Source organism: Podarcis liolepis (genome assembly GCF_965112155.1).
Source record: "Podarcis liolepis genome assembly, chromosome: 11".
Classification (NCBI taxonomy): Eukaryota; Metazoa; Chordata; class Lepidosauria; order Squamata; family Lacertidae; genus Podarcis; species Podarcis liolepis.
The window spans coordinates 23,112,582-23,139,822 of record NC_139565.1 but is presented as its reverse complement, the minus strand read 5'-3'; the positions used below and the strand labels follow the sequence as shown (position 1 = coordinate 23,139,822).

Here is a 27,241-nt window from a genome sequence, read left to right as displayed (position 1 = left end):
TTGAGAACAACCTGGAACATGGAATTGTGACACAAAAGTTTTACTTTTTTCAGTGTGTTAAAGTCAATTACAAAACTGTGCACCATTATTATTATTATTATTATTATTATTATTATTATTCTCAATAAAATACTTCTCTTAGCTCATTGCTGTTGGTCTGTTGAGCACCTTACATGGGCACTCCACTATCTTGATTGCTGAACCCAATTACTCACACTTAGTTCCCTTAAGTTTGTTGTTGTTGTTTAGTCGTTTAGTCGTGTCCGACTCTTCATGACCCCATAGACCAGAGCACGCCAGGCACTCCTATCTTCCACTGCCTCCCGCAGTTTGGTCAAGTTTGGTCCCTTAAGTTTAAAATGTGCTAATTCTGGGACAGCACCACCTGACAGACAACAGCCTCCTCTGGAAAAGAGCCAGGACAGGTCCCCCAGTACAATATTTGAGATAAATACCCTCCAGTCCTTCATGTTCTGGAAGAGCTTATTCCCTGAACATGGGGAAGTAGTTTGCAGACATGTGTAGCAGGGCTGGGCAACATCTAGGTTTCAATATTATGATATATCCCCAGCTTAAAATGTCTGAAATATGGATGGAGCTATGTAGAGGCATTGGCTGACTTCACAGTGTTTCCCGTATTGTGATTTTTGCCGGCGCCTGTTCTTGTGATTCACTGCTCCTTGCATGAGGCAGGGAAGAGCAGAGCCACAGGGGCTGCAGGAATCAAGAGAAGTATTGGCTGGCTTCGTGGTTCTTTCCCACATTGTGATTTTTGCATAGCACATACACACATTATATTGCCTGGTCAAAAATTGCTAAATCTATATATGAGGAGATGGACTTCATACCCAGCCCTAGTGTGTAGACATACTTGTCCCAAGCAAGTATACTAGTATCTGGAAGTGTCTTAGAGGGCATTCCCAAAGAGTAACACTTGTCGTGGCCTGAAGAAGGCATCTCCTCTACGTACCTGGATGTGTGGACTTATAAGTAAATGGTGTTGCTGGGAGGCCCATGTCTCATCATGAAAACTATGGGTGCCACAATTACACAAAAATCACTTGAAAGTCTAGCAAGTACCCCGCCCCATTTCTCCTATCATCTGCAGAGAACTGCATTAACATTGGGCATTTCTCATCTACCCCAATCTTGCTTGGAGGTGCCAATCTTTCCAAGGGAAAAGCCTGACAAGTACAAAAGAAGCATACATACAGGACATTCCCTACAAGATACATTTAAATGATCTGACATAACTCAAGTAGGCCTTTTTACCTCCAAGTTGTACCTTCACCATTCACTGTATCTGCTTTCTGAAGACCTACATAGCTGACGATCCTTACAGGGAAACTTCAGCAATTTCTTCCACTTAAGTTATTTTACAAGCAGAAGGAATGAGAAAGCAACTGCCAGACCTCCTTATGCCAGGATCTCACTTATGAAAGAGAATGGAGTGCCCTGGCTTGCCTTTTATCCTGCTGCTGGCATTGGCAACTTTAAAGGATACAAGATAATATTTTCAAAAACAGACAAAGAAGATATGGGATTCTGGCTTGAAGTTATTTCATGGTATTTAGCCATTGTTAATTCCGTCTCCTCGACCAAAGAACTGGCAGCACACTCGATATTCCAGATTAGCTTGCGGTCTTGCTGCTTCTTCTTTTGAACAAAGAAAACATAGAGCAATATGAATTATCTGTGTCATAGGCTAAGAAAAAAAAATACCCGGCACCTTTTAAAGGTTTTATGATTTTCAAGGCATCTGCATTTGTATCCCTTGTCTGTATGCCCTTCCAAATATTATTATTTTCAGTTGACTTATGAGCAATCCTGATTCCTATTCATTTCTGCGCATCCGGGAAGAGGGAGGTGGGATCCTGCAATTTTCACACAAAGAATGTGCCAGGTTTCTTTAAGCATCTGCATATGTTTGCTTGCCTACATTTGTGTCACTTTTTGCACATAAGAAAGTCCACTAGCGTGCGTGGGTGGCTAAATTAATTGTGTTCGTGGGGTTCCCCTAACGCATGGTCCATGATATAGCCCCTACATCCTTTAATACAGCCCTTGGTTTGGGGAAGCATTCATATATTTACTACTTGGCTTCAATAATATCATGCAAGAGGGTTAATCTACCGCAACAATTATCACCAGATTGGAAGCATGGGGGAAACTGCCATAGAAGAATTCTTACGCCATACCCTCAGTGAACTTCTTCTCAGTTATTCTGTATTTAACTTAGGGCTTACCCAGGTGATAGAGAATAAATGCTCCCCATCAGATGCTATCATTTGCACAACAGGTCCAAAGCACTTATTCAAAGATAATTCTTGATAATAGCTCAGTTGGTAGAGCATGAAACTCTTAATCTCAGGGTTGTGAGTTTGAGCCCCAAGTTGAGCTAAAGATTCCAGAACTGCAAGGATTGCGCTACATGACCCTCATAGTCCCTTCCAACTCTACAATTCTCTGATATCCTGCACACATGTTATTACAGTGGTACCTCGGGTTAAATACTTAATTAGTTCTGGAGGTCCGTACTTAACCTGAAACTGTTCTTAACCTGAAGCACCACTTTAGCTAATGGGGCCTCCTGCTGCCACTGCGCCGCCAGAGCATGATTTCTGTTCTCATCCTGAAGCAAAGTTCTTAACCTGAAGCACTATTTCTGGGTTAGCGGAGTCTGTAACCTGAAGCGTATGTAACCTGAGGTACCACTGTACTAAAGGGAGGGAGGAAAGCTTTGCAGGTGGACGGACGAGATATGCCAGCAGGGGAATATTTTGCAACTTCAAAAATATCACTTCCCTAATGGTAACTTTGTAGTGTTACACATATGTACATTCATGCTTGCAGCCCTGCAGTCAGTTTAGTCATCAATTTAAGCAATTGCAGAAAACTAGGAACCTGATCATGAGACTGAATAAAAAAAGCAACGTGGGAACTGGCCTTAAGGCCCCATGTCAAATCAGCTGCAATAGAATTTATGGAGAACTCCAAACACCCACACAAACCACAGTCCAATTCATCCTGTCTCTCTAACAATGGCACAGTTTTCATTATAATTTGAAGAAAACTGCTATCATACTGGCTCTTCAGAGAACAGGTGGCTAATAATTAATTTTAAATACAGAGGTGAAAGAGATATACAAAACGCAAAACACTCCATTTAACTCTCTTGTTACTGATGCAATTTAAGAGCAGAATCTCCATTTTAAAAAATCAGTGGTGCAGTTAAGCTTAACTCTCATTTTTGACACCAGAATGAAGACCAGTGTGCATGTTAATACAGCTTAATTAAGAGCAGATTTTTACCATTTTAAGATAGAAGCAGCTGCTACTGACACTGATAAAGAAATGTTTGCCTCTAAGCTATGCTCTCTAGTGCTGTATACATGGGAACTAATTAAAATTTGCTTTCAGAAAGAAGCTTCTTGACAATCAAAGCCATTTGTTGCATTTATTCAATAATACTGAGTTTATAATCCCCTCTGCAGGATTGTATGATATTTTTATAAGTACATACAATGAATTTCTTCTGATTTTGCTTTCCATGTCCCCCATAATGAAAAGTAAAACACAGAAACAAAAAAACCAATTTTGTTCTCACTTGCCTGCAAGTAGATACAGGCTGTGAGGCACACAGATCATTTTTTAGCCTTTAAGCTCCACAAGGAAAAGGAGAATGGAACCAAAAGGTACTGTATTTTTTGCACCATAACACTCACTTTTTTCCTCCTAGAAAGTAAGGGGAAATATCTGTGCGTGTTATGGAGCGAATGCCTGCGGGTGGCAGGGGGGATCTGCTGCAGTCGTGAGCAGAGGATCCATGGTTCCCTTTCCTTCCCTCCTCTGTGGTTACAAAGCATGGATCCACATGGATCCTCAGGATTTTTGCATTGGGCTACTCCAAACTCACTGTCAGATCACATGTCTGTGGCCACAGCATGAACCACAAAAATCATATATCCACTATTTCATTTAGAATATTTTTTTTCTTGTTTTCCTCCTCTAAAAACTACGTGCGTGTTATGGTCTGGTGCGTGTTATAGAGCGAAAAATACGGTACTTTTCTTTTCTCTGAGTTTTGACAACTTCCTCTATGGAAAAGGTATGATACATATTTGGGAAAAGGCTGTTTGCCTGTTCACCTGTTCCACAGAGAAGTGTGCAGAGTCCAGAGAAAGAACTAAGTGACCTTTTCCCATCCTTAGGACCCCCTTGGAAATTCACAAACCTGCTGCACCTGAAACGGGTGTGGATATTCAACAGAATGTACTGAATATGTACCGGTATATGAGCCAGTTCTCCATACTGCTGACCTAGAAATAATGTAAGAAGGATACAAAGGAGGAAAACTTTGTACATTTCTAAATGTTATTCTAAAAAAACCCAAAACAGCGCGTTCCTTCCCACCCCCCAAAAAGTATTTGATCAAAAGTGGAAGTATTATTCTCTCTTCTTTTATATATAATTTTTTATTGGGTTTTACATTTTTCACATAATCACATGTATATAATCACAAAATAAATTCCCGATTACCCCCACCCCCATGACTTCCCCTTCTGGTTTATAACATACTAACTTCTCCTGCTTACTGTCTTATCCCTCTAGTTACGACCTTAATTCATTCTGGAAGTCCATTCTTAGCATGAAACTGTTCTTAACTAGAGGCGTGCTTTCGCTAATGGGGCCTCTTGCTGCTGCTGCGCCGCCGGCACACGATTTCCGTTCTCATCCTGGGGCAAAGTTCTCAACTCAAGGTAACTCTTCCAGGTTAGAGGAGTTTGTAACCTGAAGTGTTTGTAACCTGAGGCTTTTGTAACTCAAGGTAGCACTGTATTGATGTCAAGCTGACCGGTCAGTAGAAGAGGAAGGTTGAGTCACACCAGTTCATCAAAATTTACATCTGTAAGCTACAGCATGACTGAATTCCTGTACAGATCTCTACCATTTAGACTAGATCTGCTGTCAGTAGCAGAGTTCCAATAAATGACAATTTCTCCAAAACTCCCACACTAACAATGTCATCATCCTTGCACCATCCTTCCCTTTTCACGCACACTTTAGCGCCAAGCTTGTCTGGTTATCATTAAAGCAACTAAAAATGACTTTTTTGTTCCAGTTACAGATAGGTAGCCGTGTTGGTCTGCCATAGTCAAAATAAAAAAATTCCTTCCAGTAGCACCTTAAAGACCAACTAAGTTAGTTCTTGGTATGAGCTTTCGTGTGCATGCACACTTCTTCAGATACACTGAAATAGAAGTTGCCAGATCCTTCTATATAGTGAGAGGGTGGGGAGGGGTATTACTCAGAAGGCTCATCTCAGCTATCTGCCAATCACCCATTCCCACCACCCTTCTGAGTAATACCCCTCCCCACCTTCTCACTATATAGAAGGATCTGGCAACTTCTATTTCAGTGTATCTGAAGAAGTGTGCATGCACACGAAAGCTCATACCAAGAACTAACTTAGTTGGTCTTTAAGGTGCTACTGGAAGGAATTTTTATATTTTGACTTTTTTGTTGTTATTTTACAGTGAATAGCAGGTGTGGGACCTGAATCAGGACAAAGGGGATTGGGCGCTCTAACCCTTTAACCCCCTGCTATGGTTTTAAACTAGATCAAGTCCCCATTCCTGTTATTTGCATCAGGAAGAAAGCTCCTGTTAGTAATAATAATAATAATAATAATAATAATAATAATAATAATAATAATTTATTATTTATTATTTATACCCCGTCCATCTGGCTGAGTTTCCCCAGCCACTCTGGGCGGCTCCCAATCAGTGTTAAAAACAGTACAGCATTACATATTAAAAACTTCCCTGAACAGGGCTGCCTTGAGATGTCTTCTGAATGTCAGGTAATTATTTATCTCTTTGACATCTGATGGGAGGGCGTTCCACAGGGCGGGCGCCACTACCGAGAAGGCCCTCTGTCTGGTTCCCTGTAGCCTCACTTCTCGCAATGAGGGAACTGCCAGAAGGCCCTCGGCGCTGGATCTCAGTGTCCGGGCTGAACGATGGGGGTGGAGACGCTCCTTCAGGTATACAGGACCGAGGCCGTTTAGGGCTTTAAAGGTCAGCACCAACACTTTGAATCGTGCTCGGAAACGTACTGGGAGCCAATGCAGATCTCTCAGAACCGGTGTTATGTGGTCCCGGCGGCCACTCCCAGTCACCAGTCTAGCTGCCGCATTCTGGATTAATTGTAGTTTCCGGGTCACCTTCAAAGGTAGCCCCACGTAGAGTGCGTTGCAGTAGTCCAAGCGGGAGATAACTAGAGCATGCACCACTCTGGCGAGACAGTTTGCGGGCAGGTAGGGTCTTAGCCTGCGTACCAGGTGGAGCTGGTAGACAGCTGCCCTGGACACAGAGTTAACCTGCGCCTCCATGGACAGCTGTGAGTCCAAACTGCTGTGACTCCCAGGTTGCGCACCTGGTCCTTCAGGGGCACAGTTACCCCATTCAAGACCAGGGAATCCCCCACACCAACCCGCTCTCTGTCCCCCAAAAACAGTACTTCTGTCTTGTCAGGATTCAACCTCAATCTGTTAGCCGCCATCCATCCTCCAACCGCCTCCAGGCACTCACACAGGACCTTCACCGCCTTCACTGGTTCTGATTTAAAGGAGAGGTAGAGCTGGGTGTCATCTGCATACTGATGAACACCCAGTCCAAACCCCCTGATGATCTCTCCCAGCGGCTTCATATAGATATTAAAAAGCATGGGGGAGAGGACAGAACCCTGAGGCACCCCACAAGTGAGAGCCCAGGGGTCTGAACACTCATCCCTCCCCACCACTTTCTGGACACGGCCCAGGAGGAAGGAGCGGAACCACTGTATAACAGTGCCCCCAGCTCCCAGCCCCTCTAGACGGTCCAGAAGGATGTTATGGTCGATGGTGTCAAAGGCCGCTGAGAGATCCAGCAGAACTAGGAAACAGCTCTCACCTTTGTCCCTAGCCCGCCGGAGATCATCAACCAGCGCGACCAAGGCAGTTTCAGTCCCATGGTGAGGCCTGAATCCCGATTGGAAGGGATCCAAATGGTCCGTTTCCTCCAGGCGTGCTTGGAGTTGTTCAGCAACCACCCACTCAATCACCTTGCCCAAGAATGGCAGATTTGAGACTGGGCGATAGTTGGCCAAATTGGCCGGGTCTAAGGATGTTTTTTAAAGAAGCGGTTTAATGACCGCCTCTTTCAGCGGGTCTGGGAAGGCTCCCTCACAGAGGGAAGCATTCACCACCCCGCAGAGCCCATCGCCCGGCTCGCTTTTATCAGCCAGGATGGGCAAGGATCAAGGAGACAGGTGGTCGGTTTCACTTGTCCAAGCAGCCTGTCCACATCCTCGGAGGTAACAGATTGGAATTGATCCCATGTAACAGGACCAGACAGAACTCTAGCACTCTCCCACCCTGGCCCTGCTCCCACGGTGGAGTCTACCTCCTTCTGAATCTGAGCGATTTTATCTGCAAAAAACTTTGCAAAAGCATTGCAGGAGATCTTGGGGTCCCTACCAGGCCCCGGTGGTACAGGTGGTTCCGATAGATTGCGAACCACCTGAAAAAGTCTCCTGCTGCTGTTTTCTGCAGATGCAATGGAGGCGGCGAAGAAGCCCCTCTTCGCCGTCGCCATTGCCACTTGGTAGGCTCGACGTTGAGCTCTAACCCGTGTCCGGTCTGATTCAGAATGAGTTTTCCGCCACCGGCGCTCTAGCCGTCTCAACGATTGTTTCATCACCCTCAGCTCTGGGGAAAACCACAGGGCTGTCCGGGCTCCATGCAATCAGAGAGGGCGCTTCGGAGCCAGACAGTCAATAGCCCTGGTTAACTCCGCATTCCAGCGTGCCACCAGGGAATCAGCTGAAAGGCCATTAACTTGGGATAAAGCATCCCCTACCACTCTCTGGAAGCCAATTGGATCCATTAAGTGGCGGGGGCGGACCATCCGAATCGGTCCCACCTCCCTGCAGAGGGGAAGGGTTGCGGAGAAGTCCACTTGCACCAGGAAGTGATCTGACCATGGCACTTCTTTTGTTTCGCTTTTAGTTAGTGTCAGATCACCAACATCCATAGAAGTGAACACCAAGTCTAAGGCATGTCCACGGCTATGAGTTGGGCCAAACCTATTCAGGGACAGCCCCATGGAGGCCATGCTTTCCACGAAGTCCCGAGCGGTCCCTTGTAAGGTCGTGTCGGCATGGATGTTAAAATCCCCCAGGACAACCAAGCTAGGTGTCTCCAGGAGCAAATCCGCCACGACCTGAAGCAGCTCGGGCAGGGAATCCTTGGTGCAGCGGGGAGGTCGGTACACCAATAGGAATCCTGTACTGCCCCTATTGCCCAACTTCCAGAACATGCACTCAGAAAACTGGGTCTTCCCAATAGGACTCCTGGTGCAGACTAATGACTTCCTAAAAATCACTGCAACCCCCCCCCTCCCCGCCCACATGACCTGGGTTGCTGTGCGTAAGAGAAACCTGGTGGGCAAGCAGCGGCAAGGACAGGCCCATCTGCTTCATCCATAGTACCAATGGGAGCTTTCCTCCAATACAAATAGGTGTAGGCTGCCCCTCTTGATTGTGCCCATGATCTGTATCATAGCATGTTCTCCACCATTCATGCAGTTGCTCTACACAGGAAGATCCTATCTCAACATTAGGAAGAACTTCCTGACAGTAAGAGCCGTTCGACAGTGGAATTTGCTGCCAAGGAGTGTGGTGGAGTCTCCTTCTTTGGAGGTCTTTAAGCAGAGGCTTGACAACCATATGTCAGGAGTGCTCTGATGGTGTTTCCTGCTTGGCAGGGGGTTGGACTCGATGGCCCTTGTGGTCTCTTCCAACTCTATGATTCTATGATTCAACAACTCTTGTAAGTTATCCCTTTAAAAGGGCCTATAAACACAGAGCAAATGCATGCATTTTTTATAAAGTCAAGAGCTGTATCAAGAATACTTTCAGTATTCAGTGGGCAATCTGAAGACCAATTAAGAGTGCAGCTGTGATTTTATGCATACTGACTGGGGAGCAGGGGTGCCAACTTGAATAAAATATTTCAGGGGCCCAGGTAAGCCCCACCCTGCAAAATCGATCACATGATACGGTGCACACACTCTATTTGGGGGGGGAGGCGGCTCCCTCAAATATTTTATTGGGGGAGCCAAAGCCTCCTCAGCCCCTAGGAGTTGGTTCCTATGCTTGGGAGCGACTCCCATTCAAATCAGTGGGACTTACTTCTGATTAAATACACACAGGATTGGGCTGCACGTGCAGTTTAGACATCCGGATTAGACAATGGATTTCGACTTCGGAAATGAGTGAGATGATAAATTAAATAGTGAATTTTGCTCTGCTACCAACTTCTCCATTGGCTTAGAAGTACCTAGATCAAAAGCAGATGGTAAACCACACTGGATTTCGACAGGCACAACATTTCACACTAACCCCTTTATAATATTCTTCATTGCAAAACACAGACAATGGGTTATGTTGTTTGTTTTTCATTCAGCATTTGACTGATCTGTTCAAAGTGGAAACTTGCATGAAAGGATGCTGATCTTAGCTAGGGCTTTTAGAATAGAAATAGCAGTAAATTAAGGGAAAGCGAAAAGATTCTCTGAAGAAAGGCGTTACACGAAGGGAAGAGGAGATAAAAGACACTGTCTGAATTTAAAACTATTTTCTTCTTGCATCTTGAGAATATATTACTACATATAATTAAAAGCTTTCAACCAAACATCCATGGCCTTGCATTTCTTTTCTTGAAAATATCTGAAGAAGGTGAGACTTAAGAATTTCAGAGATTTTGTTTAAACTTCAAAGATTTTGTTTGGGGAGTTTTGTATTTTTTGTTTTTCTCACTGGGATTGATCCAAGTCTATTGTGGCCCCGATTTTACATCTGCTCTTTGAAGATGTTTCCACCACATGTCAATACTTCTGTTTCCATGACACTGTCACATCTTACTTCAATTGTGCAAATGATTCTGTGCATATCTTCAAAGGTAATCTCATCAGTCTTAGACAGAGTTCTTCAGAGGCTTGCTAGGCAAAGATGTTCTCTCTTTTTTTAGATAAAAGAAAACATCTTTGTTCAGAAGGTCCCCAGGTAAACATATTCAGATGGATCACTTTCCGATACACCACATTCAAAACTTCTACCCAGTGGTGTAGCGTGGGTTGTCAGCACCCGGGGCAAGGCAAGTAATTTGCGCCCCCTAACCCGTGGATTTGCGCCCCCTAAGCCTAACCCCCAGATGTTGCGCCCGGTGCGGCCGGCCCCCCTGCACCCCCCACGCTACGCCACTGCTTCTACCAATGTAACTGTTATCTAGACATAGAACTGACCTGAAATGAATTAACATCAGAAATTAAATATTCCTCCATCTATACCTGAGTGTAAATTTTCACTTTGCTCAGAGTGCAAATCTGTATGCAACTATATTTGTCGTCTAAACTAAGTGCATCAATGTATACATGTCTGCCCAAAACAACTAAAGCTGTTTTGGACAACCTGTGGTAAGGAAACAGAATATCACCAGCAATTCTTGCCACTAACCTTCACATGTTGACCATTGTTTTGGAAACAAAAAACTATATGTTCGTAAGCTGTACCCAGAAAGATTGCCATAAGATTGGATTAGGGACACTGCAGTCACATGCACAAATATGCATTTACATCTTGTAACACATGTAGCTTTGTTCACAAAGGAACAATGCTGGAAGTTAGGAGCAGGGACAGCAAGTATTATTCTGTACTCCCTTTACACATTGACTTGACACCTACTTATAAACTTCAAGGAAGAGCTATAGCTCAATAATAGAGCACATTTTTCACATGAAGGAAGTCCATAAGAGCCTCTTAGAAAGAACCTAGTTCATACCACTAGAAAAGACCTGATTCACACCACTATGTCCAACATGTTCATACCATTAGTACAGGTTTTCCAAGCTGCCGCCCCCACCCAGTAAGAAAGCTTCCAAAAGGAGAGCTATATCAAGATCCAGCCATTACACTATTTTGCTTGGAGAACAGAAATGCACATTTTGCCCTTAAGAAACAAAATTAACTGAATAGCAGCTTGAGAATCTAAAATGACCACAACAATTGTGCCAGCACTAAAGTCAAATGGTAAGGAAAGACTGCAGAGCTTACAAGCACACTGTAAGGCACTTAAACAGTATTGTTATCTAGTTCTTGTGATTAATTGACTGCTGAATGTTCTTGCTGAGGGCAAAGTGTTTGCAAAACTCAACCTTGCCAAAGCATATTGGCAGCAAATTATCAATGCTACTGTTACTGATTCCCAAGCAATCATCACTTTCCTAAGGAGTTAAGAATCTTCAATTCCAGGTACCATATTTTGATACTGTACTAATCATTGGATTAAGAAAGGATGGACTTTCAAAGTCTCCAGAAAGTCTCCTGTTTTGTTTTGATAAATTAGGTATCCACACTTAATTTTTAAATGTTTCTAGTATTTACCCTGACGCACTATATGTGCAGTTGATGATGCACCAAGTTGAAAAGCAAAGCAAGAGTTACTTAATTTAGAACTACTCTATTCTGAACCTAAAAATGCAAAGTGTAATGCTGCTGGTCAACAAAAGAGGTTTCAAGACTCTCTCAAGGCAAATCTTTAAAAATGTAGTATAACACCGACAACTGGGAAACACTGGCCTGTGAGCACTCCAACTGGAGAACAGCCTTTACCAAAGGTGTCATGGACTTTGAAGATGCTCAAACTCAGGATAAAAGGGAGAAATATGCTAAGAGGAAGGTACGCTTGGCAAACCCTCACCATGATCAACTCCCGCCCAGAATCCTATGTCCCCACCATCAAAGGACATGTAGATCCAGAACTGGCCTCCACAGTCACTTACGGGCTCACTGTTAAAACTGTGTTCATGGAAGACAATCTTACTCAGCCACGAGTGATTGCCAAAGAAGAAAACTTAATTTATACCACACTTTCCTTCCACAAAAGGTAAGCCTTGTTGAGTCATCACTGACTTCATTATCTGCTTGGAAAGTACTTCCTTAGAGTTGGACTCCCTAGTATGAAGGTGCTTTCCAGAGTGCTAACAAATTACAGGTATTGACCTTTAATTTTATGCTGGTATATTACAATGAGCAGAAACCATTATTCCTTAGTGCTGACCTTTCCCTATATTGGAGTTATTGGAGGTATTTGGTGTTATACAGGAACATGCAGATGCACCAATTGTTTACCATTCAAGAACGATGTCCTCCACCAAACAACTATGTACAAAAAGCCCTTACTGTTATTGAAGAGCCTGGATAGCTCAGCTGGTTAGAGCATGGTGCTGATAATGCCAAGGTTGCGGGTTTGATCCCTGTCTGGGGCAGCTGCACCATAGGGGATTGGACTTGATAAACCTGAGGGTCCCTTCGAACTCTAAAATTCTATGATCTATTCATTACTTCTACTGTTATCTCTATGGCATGTAGAGAGGCATTTTCCTTTTCAGTATGCATTAACAGAAACAAGGTCAAACACAAAAAGTTAGGAAGGAAGCCAAATAAGTTGCTATTTCAAAAATATTTAGGAAAGGCTGGGTATGTTCACTAATGATGCAGATCAAGACAGATTCACTAAACAGCAACATTTGACTTGGCAGGATGACAAGGCTAAACTCTGTGAAATGCAATTCTTCAGTTATGCATTAAGCATTCTTTTTCTTAACACGCTTCTCCTTAAAATAAAATAAAGTATGTGAAGAGATCATACAAATGAATACTAATTCAGAGAAAGGGTCTAGTTTCTAGAAAGACTTCTCAGAACATTTCAACTCCTGTACTTCTTCAGTGTACCCTGAAGGTCAAAGTATACATGACATTGGACTTCTGCAATGGAAACTCCCAACATCTATTTACTGTATTTTATAAAATGGAACTGTGGAAGGGGATAACTCTAGATCAGGTCCATGTCAAGGGGGAGAAACCTAACCACTGATTCTCACACCAATTCCCTAACTTAATTCACCTTGTCTGAAGCCATTCATTGTGTAGGGAATTTATAGTCTTAATCTCTCATGCTTGTCAGTTTTCTCCTCTACGGCTAAAAGCATCTAGGAGTTCAGAATCGAAATCAGCATGGGAGCAAAGAATTAGAACCTTACCCACAGCAACACAACCCCAGTTGAAATTGTTCCTCCCCCTTGTTTCTTACTGTGATACAAAAGGGGACTGGGAATGCCAATGGTAAAACATAAATGTTGCATGTGGTTTTTGAACCTCATCTCATCCGCTTTCTGTCTCTATAACTACCTCATTCATAAACACATTGATTTGGAAGTAAGCTCTACTAATTTGTATAATCAATATTTTTTGTGGAATTTATCTCCTCGAAAGTATTTTGAGGATTACAGCCAGTGACATCTTTGTAACACAGTCATTATCTTTCCTCTTTCTTTGAATGGAAGCAGGGACTTTTCTGCAGTTGCTCCCTGTCTGTCGAATGATCTCTTTGAGGTTATGTGGCAACTTCCTTTTCAGATTTAAAAAATAATGGAACACATTTTAATTTAAAATAGCCTTCAGGCACGGCTATCACTATTAGGCTGGTTTTTTATACATCTATATTTTTCGCTGTTGTTAAGCTGTGACTGTACAATGATTTACTGTGACAGTATTTTGATGTTTTATGGTGTTATAGGTCGTAACAAGCATATGGAGAGGCAAGGTGGAAGCTCAAATTAACGTTACGTGGCTACTCAAATGCTGCCACCAGTCTCTCTAAAGTCTAAACTGTAATGAAGCGTAAGACTGCAGCATAGTTTTTTTGGAAATTTTATGTCCAGAAGACATTTCATTACCGGTAATTACACCTATAGCGAGCTCCATTTGTACTGTTGTTGTTTAGTCGTTTAGTCGTGTCCGACTCTTCGTGACCCCATAGACCAGAGCACGCCAGGCACTCCTATCTCCCACTACCTCCCGCAGTTTGGTCAGACTCATGTTTGTAGCTTCGAGAACACCGTCCAACTATCTCGTCCTCTGTCGTCCCCTTCTTCTTGTGCCCTCCATCTTTCCCAACATCAGGGTCTTTTCCAGAGAGTCTTCTCTTCTCATGAGGTGGCCAAAGTATTGGAGCCTCAGCTTCACGATCTGTCTTTCCAGTGAGCACTCAGGGCTGATTTCCTTAAGAATGGATACGTTTGATCTTCTTGCAGTCCATGGGACTCTCAAGAGTCTCCTCCATTTATACTACTGAACAATATTAGCAGTAATCTCAGCAGACTAACACTTTCCTTTCATCGTCCATTTCACTTCTTCCACTTTTATGACTAATTTGCATGTTTTCATTAGGATGTATTTAGTTTCCCTCCTACAAATCAGCAATTGATGATCCAACCGTACCAGTGACTACGTTGCCTTTGACTATGAATATTGGGTATGGGGGGGGAAGCAATCTGTATTAAGACTGGTATTTTGTTTTTCAAAAGAATGATAGAATAACTTCACAAGTATTTGGAGCATGCATAAAACAACATAGACAGCCAAACCTATCCCAGATGTTGGTGAATGAAGTTCTACGAAGAAGGCTGAGATTCTGAAAGGTGCCTAACTCCCATAGGCACACATTGCCTATACAAAAATGAAAATGGTCTGCTTTACTTTTCATCTCTACCAAGGCCAGGTTCACACAACCACTTCAATGCATAGCAGCTTTTGTTCATCTCATACGGAGTGCTTGTGAAGCAACCAAAACAGTGAGGCGATACTGCAGAGGCACCCACACAACATCAGTATCACGCAACCACGAACTTGGACAATGTATCAACAGGTAAGTGGCCATGTTGGCTCTGCTGGGACACCTGAGCAGTCCAGAGACCTTCCTGCTTTTCCTTACCCCTAACACCATCCAGGTAAATGAAAGTGACACCAGCTTTGAGGGAAAGGTTCCACAGCAGCCATTTCTGAGTTGTGTGTCGTGCAGAAACCTATCTCAGCCAATATTATCATCGTCCAGAAAGCTTTTGTGGTGTGCCAAGCACAGCTTGGTTTTACCACATGTCAAGTGGTCATTCAAGACCATCCTCAATAAAGGTTTGCACAGTAACACAGGCCTCAGCATTCATCTTGCAGCATAAATCATACCTGCTAGAGAGTCCCTTTTATGCTTAGTTCCTACAGACAGTAGGTGAAGTGGTATACCTATGTCTTGATTGTACTGTTTTACCTGTAGGTGTGGGTTCACTGTGCTTCACTGTAGAAAAACATCATTCAACATAGAAAAACAGATGTCAGGAAGAGGGGCTCTAGCTTAATCTTCTCCCTGTCATTTGTATGCCTGAGGCCTACCCAGACCAACATACCCTCCAACATTTCTCTGATGAAGCGGACACGGAGCAATGGATCCAAACTACAAGAAAGAAGATTCCACCTAAACATTAGGAAGAACTTCCTGACAGTAAGAGCTGTTCAACAGTGGAATTTGCTGCCAAGGAGTGTGGTGGAGTCTCCTTCTTTGGAGGTCTTTAAGCAGAGGCTTGACAACCATATGTCAGGAGTACTCTGATGGTGTTTCCTGCTTGGCAGGGGGTTGGACTCGATGGCCCTTGTGGTCTATTCCAACTCTATGATTCTATGATTCTATGAAATCAGAAACCAGGACAGCTTTTGTAAATCCGGGACTGTCCCTGGAAAACAGGGGCACTTGGAGGGTCCGGACAACCGCTAGCAAACTCCTATTAGCTTGGCCAGGCAGTGCCCCTACCAGTGGAGTCTAACTAGAAGCAGTGAGAGCAACCCTATACTCTTGTCTCTCTTTCCTGAGATGTTAGCATGTTCAGTTAGCAGGTCCGTACCAGGCCACAGCCCAATCAAGGAGTGACTCTCAATTTGATAAATAGGAATTTCCTTCCATGAAAGTCAAAAGTTTTGTAGTAACATCTCAGCAGAGGCAGGCCTTCTCAAAAGTGAGGGCATCTCTACTAAAGACTGATTGCATCAGCACAAGCTTTTTAAATCAGAAATATGAGGCTTTAATTCATTCTGTTCCTTGATGATATGCAATATGGATTGGAAAATAGCATCTTTTTTTAAAAAAAGGCTTTCTAATTTTGGCATAGTAGTAAGAAATCTCAAACTTTAATATATTTCTATGCATATATATATATGAATGATATAGTATCAGGCCTTTCCACATTTCTGTTATTCATCTGGAAAAGACCAAAAGGAACAAAAGATCCTGCAAATCTTTTCATAAATTAACCATTCTTCGAAACGACTGTCATTATTTGACATAGATTACTAATTTTTCCTGCATCTTTACAGATGAGACCAGCAATTTTGAATTCTCCATGGAATATCTATATAATGAATGAGTATTGAGACACTTTATTTTCCCAGGATGCATCTAACTAAATTAATGAAACTGGCATGACAGCATGACAGAAACCCATTAATTTTTAAATGAAGTTACCTCCTGGTCAGCCTGAGGTTTGAGCTCTAATGTTATTGGCTCAGGCTGTTATACTAGCTTTAATGAACAGTAATTTTCTAATGCAAGCAAAAAACATAAGAATTGTGTTTTTTTAAAATCTAATAATCTTCCTTTTGCTTGCCTAATTTCAACTTTTGTAGTAGCAGCAGCAAATTTAGGCTGCATACAAGACGACTCCTTCAAAATAAATTATATTCAGCTTTGTCTCACTGAAAATTGCAAAATTGCAAAGCTACAACTTTGGAATTATAATTATTAGAAACGCCTTCAAAATAAATTATATTCAGCTATGTGTCGCTGAAAGTTGCAAAATTGCAATGGTACCAACTTTGGAATTATAATTATGAGAAAACAGACTTAAATTAACTTGGGGGGTAGGGGACTCCAATTCTTGGCAGGACTCCTGTGGTTGAGAAAGAATTATGAAATGACAATAACTATACTTTGTATTGTATTTTGCAATTTGATTGCCGAGGCAGTATTTGTACAACAACCAAAGAAGATGTGGTAACTTTCATAGCTTCATGCTGTCCCCTTATGGCAGATATATGGTCTTATTAGAAACATTACGCCTGCAATTTTTAAAGTGTAATTAATGTTTATTTAGTTGGTAGTTCCGTAACACAGGGCTGTTCTCTAGGAGCCCGACAATCAGCTTTGCGATCAAGTTTTTAAACATGCAAAATTGTTGAAAAGAGCCAATAAAAAATTAAGCTGTCAGATCAATAGATTAAAAATAAAATACCATCCTCCTCGGGGTAGCGTGGAAGCTTAAGAGCTACCCAAAGCTGAACTAACATAAAGCCTTGACTTGGCTGCATCAAATTACTCCAATCACCCAGGTGAAGAGGAAAGTCTTAGCCAGGTGCTAAAAACATGTCTGTGGTCAAAGCCACACTATACATTTAAAGTACATTACTTCCCCCTAAAGAGTCCTAGGAACTGCAATCTGTTCAAGGTGCTGGGAATTATAGCTCCTAGGATTCTTTGGGAAAGGCCATATGCTTTAAATCAGGGGTCAGCAACCTTTTTCAGCTGTGGGCTGGTTCACCATCCCTCAGACCTCGTGGGGGGCCGGACTATATTTTTGGGGGGGAAATGTATGAATTCCTATGCCCCACAAATAACCCAGAGATGCATTTTAAATAAAAGCACACATTCTACTCATGTAAAAACACCAGGCAGGCCCCACAAATAACCCAGAGATGCATTTTAAATAAAAGGACACATTCTACTCATGTAAAAACACGCTGGTTCCCGGACCGTCCATGGACCAGATTGAGAAGGCGACTGGGCTGGATCTGGCCCACAGGCCTTAGGTTGCCTACCCCTGCTTTAAATGTATGGTATGGATGTGAGCAGTGACAGCACCCAACAGGCTTTGCTTGCCATTTTGAGCATAAACCTAACTCACCATATAGTCTGGGCTTTTTCAGGGGGAACTCACAGCAACTCAGTTCCAGCACCTCTCAGGTGGGCACCGTTGCCATTCTAATAGAATGAGAGAATTGTTCATGGTGAGTTCCGGCACCTCTTTTTCTAGAAAAATACCACTGCATATACAGTTGTACCTTGGAATTCAAACAGAATCCATTCCGGAAGTCTATTCAACTTCCAAAACGTTCAGAAACCAAAGCACGGCTTCTGATTGGCTGCAGGTAGCCCCGTTGGACATTCGGGTTCCAAAGAACATTCACAAACCGGAACACTCACTTCCGGGTTTGCGGCGTTCAGGAGCCAAAATGTCTGAGTGCCAAGGCGTTCGGGAGCCAAGTTACGACTGTAGTCCTTTGGGGTTTTTAAAAGATAATGTAACCTTAAGCTGTAATTGGATAGTTATAACAATACCACTTGTGCCAGAAATACACAGCTACCTTGTACTAGCCTTTGCTGTCCTCCATGTTGGCTGAGGCTCATGGGAGCTGTAGACAAATACTTCTGGAGGGCATCAGGCAGGCTTTCGTCACAGTTTGCCACCTCTTCAGCAGCAGATAACTTCCAGTTTCTGAGACTTCCAGCTCTTCTGGGCCTCTGCCTTCAATTCTCTTATCCCTCTTCCACCAACAAAATAATACTGCTGCTACCACAATTGTTTCCGCAACAACAATGGCCTATTTTTACTGGTACACTCTTGTTTGGAGTCTGCCTTCCCAAAGCATAATCCCATCCCCAGCAACCCAAAATTGACTGCAAGTATAGCTGTCTATAGCTGCTTACTTAACAATGAGAGGATGCCTAATCTCACAGGTAAGGTCATGGTTTGGTAAGTTAGTGGTGGAGTTGAACCGTGAGCTGTGCAGTACCTTCTCATCCTGCAGCCATCAGTTTTGGGTAAAAAAACAGTGGTTCAGCAAACTAGCAGCAGTGGGTGGGGGGCTGGAGGGGATTTGTGGGTAAATCCCACAGTAATAAGCAATTCCTGCTTCTGCACAGACACCTTTTCAGTCTGTAGGAAGTTCTCAAGAGCTTTCATGCTCCAGCTTACCAAAAGAATTCAAAGGGTTGCAGCTGCGTCCTTGTCCTTGTTGAAGAACTGTTTAGGGCAACCAAAGTGCCAGAATTGGTGCTGAATGTGTTCCCCATTTGCAGCAGCATTGTTGAAACCTCTTCAGTCCCACTGGGTACAATCTCACAGAAGTTCAAGGACTGAATAACAAAAGGGTAGCTGTAATTTGAAGCCCAGCAGATATTATTGATGTTTTGTCTGAAGCCTATGAAGTAGCCTTTGATGATATTCAACGGCAGCTCTCGCTCTTGAGGTGCAAGGCCACTCTTGGCCCAAAGCTGAAGGATGCTAGACTTCCAGGTGTCCAATTTGCCTGTCTCCACATCTTCCAGAAAAGCAACTATTTGGGATACTTTGTCATCCTCATATTTCTTTTCCTTTATAGTCTTTTGGTTTCAGCTCATTTTACCACTCAGCACACACTCGGTTGATACATGATGCCTGCAACACCTATCAGACTTTAGCATTATCACACACAAACCAAAGTACATCCACAGGTTGAACATTGCAAAGGAAGTACCAGTAATTATTGATCAAGCTAGGTATCTTTCTGGCAAGCCGGTTCACCATTACTGATCTTCTCACTGAGAAACTCCCAAGAAGGAATTCCAGAGGTCCTAGGAACAGAATTTGAAAGCTGCTAAGCAAAAGCCTTTGACCAAACTGCAGGAGGCAGTGGAAGACAGAAGTGCCTGGCGTGCTCTGGTCCATGGGGTCACGAAGAGTCGGACACAACTAAACAACAACAAGCAGGAGCCATTTTAACAGTAAGGTAGGTTGTTTTCTAGAAAGCGGGTCCAAGAAACCAGTAAAATAACTAGGCTAAAGGTCCAAAGTGCATGGCCCTGGGAAAATGAGTGGAGGAAGCACAAAACCTTCAGAATGGATACAAAGTCCTCCCAGGTTACACAAATACCTATGGCTGACACCAAGGGTTACTTAAATCCTAACCAGACAGCTCTGACAAGCAGTAATTCCAAAAATTTTACTCTTGAGACAGACCACATTGCTACCTCTTTTTCTTCTCTCCTGATAGCAACTTATTTCACTTCCTAGTGCTCCTTAATTGGAATGCAAAAGCTACAGCGATATAGAAAAGGATGTCAAGATCTGCTGCAGACACAAGAGTTCAGCAAAAGTCTTCCTGCAGGCAACTTGCAACCACCTGTGGACAGGCACGTAAGCAGCAGTGCTTTCAAGTCAATGTCTTTGGAGAGCGATCTAGGAAGTTTTCTGTTTACTGTGGCCAGTGCATCTAAGTAAACTTTATTACGTCTATGATCTTTAGCAGATTTATCCAAAAGCAAATCCCATGGACATCATTGGATCTAATCCTCTTTTACACACAAGCAGCACAGCAGCTGCTTTCCCATAGTGCAATACTATACCACTGGAGGGAACAGTGTCTGTACTAAGCAAACACACAAGTGGACTTGATAACTTAGGTCTACAACTTTGTTCTTGCCCATGCAACAAGTTATGCCCTTTCTTGCAGTGTGGAACTTCACAGCAAAGAAACAGTAACCAGACTATATACCACACGTGTGTGTCTATACAGTGGCGGAGTTTCATGCTCCGGCACCGGGGGGCAGAGAGCAGGCGGGGGTGGGTGTGGCACGCATCCTGGAGGGGTGGCGCACAGCCTGCAGGGGTGTGGCGCCCAGCGTGGGTGGGGGGCAGCACCAATGGCACCCCACCGGGATCACGCTGCCGGGGACAGTGCACTCTCCCCGCACTCCTCTTCCTCTGCCAGTGTGTCTATGCATGAGTATATCCAGGTTGCAAGGTGGCAATCCTCTTTGTCTTTCTCATTCACATATACTAGTCTCTACAATGTAATTCCAAGGAAGCATTTGCGAACCATATTGATATGACCTGAATCACTGACCCCATTCATGTGTTTGCTTAATTCACACACTGTAATTCCAATTATACCATACCAATAACAAACTTAGTTGGTCTCTAAGGTACTACTGGAGGGCGGGGGGATTTATTTTGATTCGACACTGTAATACTATACAGCAGGATGGAGAATCAGATCCCAAGCCATGGGGTGGGGGAATAATGTAATCTGCAACTTGGATGCATATCTTCAAGTCTTCTCAGTGCAGAAGTAGCAGCTACAGATTCTCTCCCATTGTTCTGTCATGTGTCCCCACCTCCCACTCCAAATAGTACAGTGGTACCTTGGGTTACAAACACTCCGGGTTACAGACTCCGCTAACCCGGAAGTAGTACCTCGGGTTAAGAACTTTACCTCAGGATGAGAACATAAATCAAGCGGTGGCAGCGGGAGGCCCCATTAGCTAAAGTGATACCTCAGGTTAAGAACGGTTTCAGGTTAAGAATGGGCCTCCAGAACGAATTAAGTTCATAACCAGAGGTACCACTGTACTTCACAGCAAAAGGGGCAAGGGGCAGAGGCCAAGACCAGGAGGGATCTGATTTATCTCCTACTGTAGCAAATGATTTAAAGCTATGTGGGGTGTGCCAGATATAAGATGGCAACCCAGGGGTTTTTATTTCCAAGTGAGCAGATGTCATTCTGCTGATGTACCCCCACTTTTCAATACCATAAGAGTGAGCTGCAGTTCGTTCAGTCTACTGATTTGTGAAGTCACCATCAGATAGCTCAAGCCGATCACATGGTGCCTACCATTTAAATGGTACATTTGTACGCAGCCTAAAAATGATCAGAGCCACTAACAGATCTACTTTAACTTTGCATGCTTGCCTTGTCTTTGCCCAGTTTGCTGGCCCATTTCTGCAAATTACTGCACCTATCCCAGTTCCTCAAAGTGTCCAGAAATTTCTCAGGTAGCTTCAACAACATATTTTTATTGCATTTGGGCCCATGTTCACTCTTCCCAATTCCCTCTCCCCATGATACTAAAATATTTCAGTAAATAACTTTTGTGCAAATCATGTTCTCACACTTCCCTTGCACAGCACCCAGATCCTTTCCCCACAGTGGCCCTGCAGGTACTAACCTGGAGCACTGATTCAAAGAACCACTGGTTTCATATTAACAAAAGGTCAACAGGTGAATTGGCTAACAGGTGATCTGCCAACATAACACAATACAAATAAAGTCTATATCCCCAAGAAACAATTAACTCTAACTAGTAAGAGTTATGAAAATTGCATCCATTGTAGTATTGTGACATTAACAAACGTGTTACACCTGTTTAGAATAAATTGCTTCTATCATGAACCACTTGATTTTTTACAAATATGAAGTTCAGACAAAACTGCAAGTGTTTGTAAAACAACAACATCCCTACAATTAGCAACCAACTTGTAAACTATTTGCAATGTACGCAAGGTAGATAACAACCTTTAACTTGCCCTGTTCCCCGGATTATGCTGTTCTGTGCTGCAAGGATACTATGCTGCAGGGATGATGCCTCTATTCTGGCATTTCAGTATGACATATTCTCTAGACTTTGAACACCAGGAATGAATTAAAAATAAATCACTACATACTTTTATACCTTTCTAATGTAAATCTGCTGAACTAGAGCTCATTACTAGATAGATTAGATAGATATGCCACCATTTTCAAAATGCAAAGAAATACAAGCCTGGTTCCACTCAAAACCTCATTTTTTAATATCTGTATGATCCACTTATTTAGCACATATTGGTCATATTTGCATATTAAAGTTTGCCCTTAAATCATCTTAGATGTCCCCCTAAAAAGAATGCATAAAGCGACCCTTAGGTGTACAACTAAGATTCCTACACTAAAGTCACAGGATCAGCAAATACAAATGAATCTAGCGTCTCTTAGCATAAAAACCTAAGCACTGTGTACATAAGTCCTGCTGAAATTAGTGAGACCAAATTCCAAATAGTTCTTCTTTCACTTAACTGAATGCCAAAATTTTCCAACTGCCACAGACAGCTTCAATTTCAAGCAGTTTTATACTCAAGATAACCTCCGTTTACAAACTTGTGTACAAACAAGTCAAACTGAATTCTTGTTAAAGGGCTATTTCTTATAGTAAGTTGCCTGTAGATGAACAACTTCACTATTATAAACACATAGCCCTTTCTTCTAGAGTCCTAACTCTAGCACATGCACAGAAATCAAGGCATATAACAATATATTGTTGACCCACCAAAAGAGCCAAGAGAATACAGTACAGCCATATATACTTAGAATTCCTAGACAATCGCCTTCTCTTTCCCTCTAGAAACATTCACATAAAATTATTCTCCATCAGGAGAGAAGATGGATTCCTTACTAGTGAAACATGGCCTATCAGCATTCAGTTCTATAAAACAGAATGCACAATAAGTATTTGAATGACTTATGAAGTAAAAAAAAAACAACATAGAAAAAGATTAGCATGTATAGTCTTCCTCCCCAAGCAGAAATACTGACGACCCAATCCCACAGAGACTGTCTTAGAACAAGACCCACAAATGCCTGTTTAGAGAATTGGTTCCTGTAGCTCTTGTGCTAAGAACCACCTAAAAGCTGAGTTATAAGCATTTTAGTAGGCAAGTAAATATCAGTAAATTCAATAAATAAATAAATCCAAAGTTAAAGCTTTTTTACAGCCGTCCTTTTCAACAGGAGCATGGAGCACATAGGAATATAATTAAGGTTCTTCTTGAAATCACCAAGAATTAAAATGTGCTTAATAGGGGCTGGTGAGTAACAGACTCCTCAGCAGGTGCAGACTAGCACTCTGAGCCTTTGAAAAGCACACTTCTTATGCAAGCCTCAAGTATAATTTTATTAGACAAACTCTGAAAATATCTTTGCTGATCAAGTATATATTTCAAAGTGCCTGATTTCCAGTGTAAGATCTTTGATTGCTAAGCACCCTTGCAACTCCTGAAAATCAGAGCGCAAAGCAAATTATATAAAGCAAAGAAGTCATCTAGGAAAACATTTTCAAAAGATCTCACCCTCTGTGACAAAGTTACCGAAGTGCTATTTCTCCTTTTATTAAATTCTATAATATTACATCACATAACATACTTCATACACACTACCCAAGTCACAAGACAACCGGTCGACACTTAAAACCCTGTTGTTCACCTTCAAGACTTCTATGTTCCTCTTGGTTTTTACTCATTCAACTTCGTCTTGGGTAATGGAATGTGATGCAAAGTTAAATGCCACTTGACATGTCTATTTCCTGGTCATTAGAAGCCAGCTTGTTTTGATAGGCACTCTCTGGAGAACAGTATGTTTCCATGTAGATTTGCCCCTTATTGCTCAACTCCAGACAAAGCATTTCAAGCACCACTGGCAAGCCTCCGGGAAACCCCAATGAAAACAGAGCGGGAGGCAGACACTGCTTACCTTTATCCCCTGCTGCTGGGTGGTTAAGGTCAACTTGGATTCATCCAGAAGCAGAACTTCACAATAAAATTCCTCCGGGACTGCGCAGAAGCAGCCCATGGCGGTCTCCGTGCTTTGATGTCAGAGGGCAAATGCGAGCAAGAGATGAAGGCAAAAGAGGGGGGGCGAATTAACTCAGCGCCGGCGAACAATACATGATATGGCTCAGCAACCCTGAAGAGAGCAGGTTTTTCTTTGGCCTTGTCAAGTTGAGGAGGCTCCAGCTTCACATATGGCGAGGCAGCTAAATGCTAGAGGAGGAGAGAGAGAAAAGAATCCTGTTGAGACATCCCACAAAAAAAGCCAAAGTTCTTCTTGCATGTGGGGGGGGGGGCATTGGTTGCTAGGCAGCAGAGAGCGAAATTAAAAGTTTCCACAGGTTAAAGTTTGCAGTCCAAGCCCCTCTCAGTCCCCGTGGGCTTCTTTGTTCGAGGTTCAGCCATGATAAAGCGCTGACCTTTGGAGCACAGGAGCCCTATGGGTAAAAGTAGCCCTGCTGTGGGCACCCCAACCCGGATCAGGGGAAACACGACCTCCCTCAAGGCGCCTATGCGCCAAACAGCCCTTCAGCCGCCCTCCTTTCTAGCCTCCAGAACTTGAGAAAATGACATGTGCCCGGGCGCGCGCTCCTCTTCCTCTGTCTCTCTACACACCGGCTGCCATAGCGCGTCTCGCCGCCCGAGCCTTATTCCTGAGGCGAAAGCTTGAGTAGCCGCGCGTCCCACCTCCCCGGCTTCGGCGCTGCTCCTTTGTGTAAAGCGCTACAAATAGAGAAACCACCCCTCCCTCCCTTCCGCACGCGCGCAACCCGCGTTACCTTGCAGCGGGCCAAGAAGAAGCGGCAGCGGGCAGCTCCTCCCTGACAGGGCGTGGGGAGAGCGAGGCGCCGGACTGGGCGCAGAGCTGCCCGGGGAGCAGCACCAGCAGCAGCCCGCGCGCGCTTTCCAGTCAGCTTCCCAGTCTTTCTCTCAAGTGCTCCTCCCGCGGAAAGGAAGCTCCGGGCGCTCTCCGTGTCTGACGCGGCCACCTGAGAGAGACCTCCGGGGTGGGGTGGGGGTGTGCTTTTTTATTTGGCTTCTTCTTCTCCCCCAACTCCGCCCGCCAAAGTTGGGGCTGGAGAGCGACGCTGGCGGCCCCGAGCGCGACGGAAGCGCCACCTGCCTCGCTCCGGCTCGCCCCTCAGGAGAAGCCGAGCGCTGCTGCCTCGCCGCCCGGCCCTCCTCTCTCTCTCTCTCTCTCTCTCTCTCGCTTGGACGAAGCTCCGCTCCCCCGCCGACGGGCCAACCTTGCCGGGCCCAGGAGGGCGGGAGGCGGGGCAAGCGCGCGCGGCGGCGGCTGTTCGCTCCCAGGACCTGACAGGGCTGCGGCGCGCGCGCTATCCCCGGGGCAGGCAGGCAGGCAGGCAGGTCGGGGTCGCCGGTGAGCCGAGCCTGCTCGGTGGTCTGAGCTGCTGCCCTTGCGGCGTCTTCTGCTCGTGCTTTTTCCCTTCGGGGTGGCTCAGCTGCTCGGCACCTCGGCGGTGTCAGTTTCCAGGTCGGCTGCCCAGCCGGCGTTCTTTCGCTTCCTTTTCCCTCCGCCCTCCTGCTCCTGCCAACCTTTCACCTTCCCTGCCGGCAGCAGCGCCAGCTGAGGAGGCGGCGGCGAGGCTGCTCTGGAACAGCAGTGGCCCCTGCTGGGCGATTCGGGGGAACTGGGCTCCGGCGCTGGGGCTGTAGCTGCTGCACAACCCTTAAACCACTTGCATGGATTAAGCAAGGCTAGAATCGCTGGTTCTTAGGGGCAAGGGAGACCCAGGAAGTCTCGGGGCTCCTTGAAAACCCACCAGTTTATTATAGAATAAGCTTTCGTGGATGCATCACACAATACATTTCTCAAGTCTTTTAAGGTGCCGCAAGATTCTTGGGTTATTTTTTGCAGCTCCGCCTTTGGACCATCTCATCGAGGGCTGCTTTGAGGGACAGAGGCAGCATTTGGTGGTGATCCTTGTTCTTGATGAATTGCAAGTTTGAAACCGTTCTTGAAAATTTACCACCAGAAGCATTGTAAAAAAGAAAAAGGCAGAGCAGTAACATTTGCCACTTACATGACATTTTGAGGATGGAACTGCAGTTAGGTTCCAGTGGGCACAACACTCTGGGAGTTTCTCCTGCCATGTACTGCTCCATTGAAATGATTGGTCCCCCTTTAAGTCCCATTGATTTCCATGGGAAGTTTAAGCACAATTGGTTTCAATAGGAGAAAGATAACTCCACAGAGATTTCTTCGAGGGTCACCGGAGTGATGCCTGTGAGCATCCTGGTGCCCAAAAAGGGCTTTCCTGGTTCGCATCCCACTGAAATTAAACTTGGAAAAAAGCCCACGGCCCGTAGAATCAATGGCAGTATGTACTTGGTTATGGGGTATGTGTGTGCTGCCACTGACAGTTGCTCCAGTTTGTAAAATGTGCCCACAGACCTTAAAAGGTTGGCAAACTTCTCTCTTAGGAGCTTTAATACATCTACTTCGAAAGAAAGATATTTTCATAATTTGGATATCACCTGATTACTGTATTGTACTTTGAGAGTCATGCACTCAGACTTCTTGCAAGGTATTGCACGTCCTATACATTTGAAAGCGCATTAGTTCCCAAACATTAATATTAACTTGGCCAGTGGCCAGTTGTTTTAATCTTTATTACATGACACTAGCTGTATTCTCTGACATGCTTTAACTGCTGAAAACATCTCTTTATTAGAGGTGCCCTCTGAAGTACAGTGATCTCAGCCGTACTCCTTAAACAATTTCCAGGCTTTTAAATTGTGTATATTTTATTGCTTGCTGCTACCCAAAAGATTTTTGAACATTGCTTTTAAATGTTTGGCATATGAGGGGATTAATACACTCCGTGAATAACATGAAATTA

General features: G+C 43.9%; 1 protein-coding gene and 1 long non-coding RNA gene across 5 annotated transcripts in view; both read right to left on the bottom strand.

Moving 5' to 3' along the window:
- Positions 1 to 26,003, bottom strand: part of EPB41L4A (erythrocyte membrane protein band 4.1 like 4A) — a 108,485-nt gene extending 82,482 nt beyond the window's left edge. Inside the window, exons 1-2 of one of the 4 annotated variants that reach the window (XR_014516821.1) lie at positions 25,157 to 26,003; positions 24,301 to 24,590 (exon numbers count right to left, since the gene is read on the bottom strand). Coding sequence is in view for 2 of the 4 variants with exons in the window: in XM_083464509.1 (XP_083320635.1) it covers positions 24,301 to 24,399 (99 nt within the window). In the remaining 2 variants the exon portion in view is untranslated. Of the gene's footprint in view, positions 1 to 24,300; positions 24,591 to 24,992; positions 25,112 to 25,156 lie in introns of those variants that run through there. The other 3 variants (XR_014516822.1, XM_083464509.1, XM_083464510.1) reach the window with 3 other exon arrangements.
- Positions 1 to 27,241, bottom strand: part of LOC310688372 — a 342,987-nt gene that overhangs the window by 191,750 nt on the left and 123,996 nt on the right. The gene's annotated exons all lie outside the window — the stretch shown is intronic.